The sequence below is a fragment of the Dreissena polymorpha genome, chromosome 5 (genome assembly GCF_020536995.1).
Source record: "Dreissena polymorpha isolate Duluth1 chromosome 5, UMN_Dpol_1.0, whole genome shotgun sequence".
Classification (NCBI taxonomy): Eukaryota; Metazoa; Mollusca; class Bivalvia; order Myida; family Dreissenidae; genus Dreissena; species Dreissena polymorpha.
The window spans coordinates 60898981-60903728 of NC_068359.1; the positions used below are offsets into that span (position 1 = coordinate 60898981).

The window sequence follows — 4748 nt, forward strand, 5'->3', positions numbered from 1 at the left end:
GCGTTGAAATTTCGACAATGACCATAAGAAACAATGATTTTCAATTGTTTAGCTTTATTTTACGAAATATTGTACGAAATTTTCGTTGATTTTGAGTAGTAATGTTACTTTAAGCGAGCCGACTTAATATAGATTAAACATGACAGTCATGACCGCTTTATTTACACCAATGACGGGGAAGTAACTGCTAAACAAAAACTACGTGTATTTATAAATAGGCGTGGAATCCCGAGTTAAACTGAGTAATCGCTGGCTATCTAAAAAGTCAGTAGTTCTACTTTATGTCAGATTACAAATAAGGAATTCAACAATCTCATTAAAATGGACTCTTCGTTAATTGTACCAAAACCACCAGACGATTTAAAGTTTCGGAAGATGATCATTGAAGTAGGTAGAGAGCTTGACAAACAACCGAATATATTGAAGGAACTACTGTCGAAACATCAATGTAAGTTCATGATGATGAAGTTTCGATTTATACGAGTTCAAATTATGTTATTATGTATATCATTATGTGTGTTGTACAGACACAAAACAATTTCTCAATACAAATAATTATTACATGTGTGCTAATGATTAACAGTAAGTAAGTAAATTGTTAAGTTTAACTAGAAAACAATCGGCAGAACAAAAAATGAAATTATCACGTCGATAATGAATTTGCAGCTGAATTATTTTCGGTTAATATATAAATGAGATAAAGGGTTCAAATTGTATTCGTGAGTGCAGGTTTTTATCTCGTCACCAGTATGTATTTGTTTACACAACATATATTCATACTGATAAGATGCGTTACATAATAGATACAATGCGTGGAATTAGACTGTTTATAGCCTAAGTGGTCAAGAGGTTTACATAAATCTAGGTACAAATGCCTGGTCAGGAATCCAGTTCCTGCGGTGGCTGATGACCCGAGCAGATTTATCCCGGAAAGACCTGTACATCCTCAAAGACACTCTTCTTCTTCTGAACAGGAAGGGTATGTCGATGAACTATGTAATACCTTAAACATTCAATACCACACTAGTCATAAGCTTGTTTGACTGATTTTGATATTTCAAATATATATTACAATAACAGTCCAAATGGTATACGTGTTTTCTTTTGTAGGTACGTCTCTTAAACAACCAAAAAACTTATGTGGACGTTTTGTTTATATCGAATTTCCAATTACTACAGTACAGTCTGTTCAGCGTAGGTCTGTTTTCGTTTAGAAACACAAACACACACACACACGCACGCACGCACGCACGCGCGCGCGCGCGCACACACACACACACACAAGCACACACACACGCACGCACACGCACACACACACACACACACACATACACACACACACACACACACAAACACACACACACACACGTAGTGGAATACATTGGTAGCGAAACGTAACGTCGAGTCACGTAATTGGGGATTTTTTTTAGATATTGTTTAGTTATTTGGAGTTAAGGATGCTTCTAAATCGAATCTTTTGAATGGAAATGAATTGAGGTGATGTCGATTTCATTTCATCGTGCTTCTGAAAATTGTTATTCTGTTGCTCTTGTGCATATTAAACAATGGAGTAATTAATTTAATCAAACCAGGGACCTATACAAAGTTTGTATAGGTCCCTGATCAAACCAATTCTTACTACGATGCAATTCCTTTTTAATTTGAATTACTATGCTACGATGTACATTTTCCATTTCCATTTGTGTGTTATTAATGAAATTTGGGCGAGTTATTCAAGCAGTTTAAACCCCAAATGCTATTGCATTACCCGTTCCAAGGCGAGGGCATTAGTTATTATTACTGTATGTTTCCTATAGTCTAGTATATATTGACTTGTATTCTATTGATGACTGGTAAATTGCCTTTAATAAAATACGGCTGTTATTAACAATTCCGCCCGTATACTGTTGCTGGAGTGTCTTTAATTAATAAAAATTTAAATTGCGAATAAATCGAATTATTATTTTCCGTTATTTTTGCTTTATTTGAATAACATTTTTATGTGGCTAATATTAATTTACATATATTTGATAAATATGTACGTGCTTAGTGTTACGTTGGTGTATTTACTGTTCAAAGGCTGTTATAAAGAGAATATTATGTGAGTTTGGGATAAAGATCATGTTTATCATGTGAGGCTTAAAACAATGGAAGGGCGAGGATCCTTTAATTTCCTTCCCTTTTCCATAAATTAATATAAAATTAACATCGCATTTTATGACGATTTAGTTTTTCCGTAGTTGACAAAAACAGATTTTCCAATTTCGGAAAAACCCAAATCTAATCTAAAAATAGCGATAGTATACAGCTCAAATTTATGCGATCGTTGTTATACTATCGACTTTCATCTGGCAATATGATAAATGATCTTTAAAGATGCGGATATGTGTAATATTTAATTGTTTTGTATTGTATAGTCTTCGGACTCTGCCTTAAATAAAATACTACCCAAGAATTTATCACATTGTAATGATTCTGAGGTTTCATCATTCCTACCTTTACAAGTATATAACATAACACTGGTATTCACTATATTGCAGATCTCCTGAAATTAGCAATATATGCTTGTCATTCTGATGGAAACAAAGTAAATTTCTCAGACGGTGGAATTGTACATATTCCCGAAGGTACACGTACAGTAACCAAGGCAGTTTATTTGTATTCACATGTAATCTGTTGAATGTTTTATGTACTTTGTCTTACAAAATGCGAGTGCAAGTTAGTGAAGAACTACGGTATTCGATTTCTATCGACGTTTAAACATAGAGTAACTAATTTGTGTGTATGTTTGCTTACTTCAATTCTATATTGAAAACTACTTACGCTTTAACCTTTTCCAACGTAGGAGCCATTCGGAATGTTTAATGTATTCTGTGATTATATGAATACGATGCACACAATTCGCTTAATGTCTAAAATATAAGTGCAAACAAAAGTAACAATATAATGTGTTGCTCAATTTCTACTGATGAATTCTCATGTAAAAACTTATTTATATAACTTTTTTTTTATTAATGCAATTATACCGTCCATATATTGTTATATTAGTGGTGTATTTATGTTCAATAACATGTACTTTAGGAACATGTGACAATACAGTTTATGCCAATTCGTGAACTCTTTGAAAAGGTTAACTTTAAACATGAAAATAATGACTGTTTTTTTTTATTTGTAGGATGTGTTCAAGTTAAAATATTCTTCACTACCACGTCTATAGATATGCTATTTATAGAAGGCATAAGATCATGGCTATCGCATGCATTGCTTATACCATTCCGGCACGTGCAGGTTCTTGCAATCCATCGAGAACCATCGTCGGTGATCTTCTCGATACCCGAGTTCTACCGTGAATTGACTAGTGATGAGAAATTTGTGTTTCGAATCGGAGCACCCAATGTAGTAGGTGTAGAAGTTGATAATGGCCAAGTTATAGCAATACCAGGTGACACATATTAACTACAATATTATAAAATTCCTCTTGAATTACGTTTCATCCTATGCGCCGAAATGTGTTTTAACTGTTTCACAAACATATATAATTTAAAAGCAATCGAGTTTGACATGTGTCTGTATCAAAACACAATACTATTGCATCGTTAGTGATACTTGTGCTAACATGTGTTTCTTTTAACATTCAGATGCTCAAACTACCACGCATATCAGGGGTGAGTTATCTGCTCCTTCTCACATCAACGAACACAGTTTCCAGCATGCTAAAGCTGAGTTACAACAGGAGGTTGCAGAACTTACACAGACCTTGGAGGAAGCCTGTGAAGAAAACGTGAAGTTGCAGAAAAAACTGCAGACTAGCTTGAGCAAGCAAAAAGCTTTCGCCAAACTGCACGAAAGCTCAGGCATGTCTACTACCCTTTGGAAAGTAACTGGACAGTTAGACGACAGCAACGACAGACCGATGTACCCTCCGAAGAAAAGCCACGAAGAAATAATGAAAGAAACTATGCACGCTAAAATACGTCGAGTGTATCCACAAATCGAAAACACGCCGGTCAATGAACGCAAACTTGGTTTAGTGAATCTTCCAAGTTACAACTTAAAGTTTTTATAATTACCAATGCAATACTTGTGCGTGTTAGAAACCACGTGACGACTGAAATGTTTCATTGTGGTAAATATCACAATGTTGCCGGCAACAATAAAAAACACTGATTGAAAAAAATATGTGCATGAATTGAATTTTTAATATAATTAATTGATAAAAGTTGTTTTATTGTAACTTTTTGTAAATATCACACCGTATACAGGGTGATTTAACGTATATTTATATGCTAATGGTCATGTCAACCGAGGCGTGTGATATGCAGTTTAATAAACCAAACAATTAATGGTCATTTATCAATCAAGTGTAATGCACTTATCATTTAAAGTTGGCTACTGGCTATTTTATGTGTATGTTCGATGTGACCGATTTCAAGATAATGTTATCAATAGAGTACGAGTTGTCGCAGCGCATTAATGGGACATTTTCACAGATTTTGACATAAATTGAATCCTTCACTCGGATTCTAACCACTGACCATCGAAGTAAAAGTCTTACATATAAACCACTCCTTCATCCGTGATCATACAGTAACTGGTATTTTTTATACTTTATATGAACACGCCTCATAGTGTCACAAAAACGATAACAACAGGAATCTCCGAATTGTTCAATCGCTTCGCGTTTGTAAGGCTTTAACATGTTAAGCTTTTTTAATCGTCCGAAGATGCATACAATGGATATTTGAGAG

At 34.4% G+C, this 4748-nt stretch overlaps 1 protein-coding gene across 2 annotated transcripts; it reads left to right on the top strand.

Moving 5' to 3' along the window:
- Positions 1–237: 237 nt before the first annotated feature.
- LOC127831733 (uncharacterized) lies at positions 238–4535 on the top strand. Of its 2 annotated transcripts, XM_052356770.1 has the most exons (6): positions 238–448; positions 866–979; positions 1180–1194; positions 2541–2627; positions 3176–3442; positions 3639–4535. In XM_052356770.1, exons 1-6 carry the CDS (start codon positions 322–324, stop codon positions 4064–4066), a joined length of 1038 nt encoding a protein of 345 aa, XP_052212730.1. In that variant the 5' UTR covers positions 238–321; the 3' UTR covers positions 4067–4535. The 2 variants fall into 2 exon arrangements, with proteins under 2 accessions (XP_052212730.1, XP_052212731.1); XM_052356771.1 differs by lacking the exon at positions 1180–1194.
- Positions 4536–4748: the final 213 nt, after the last annotated feature.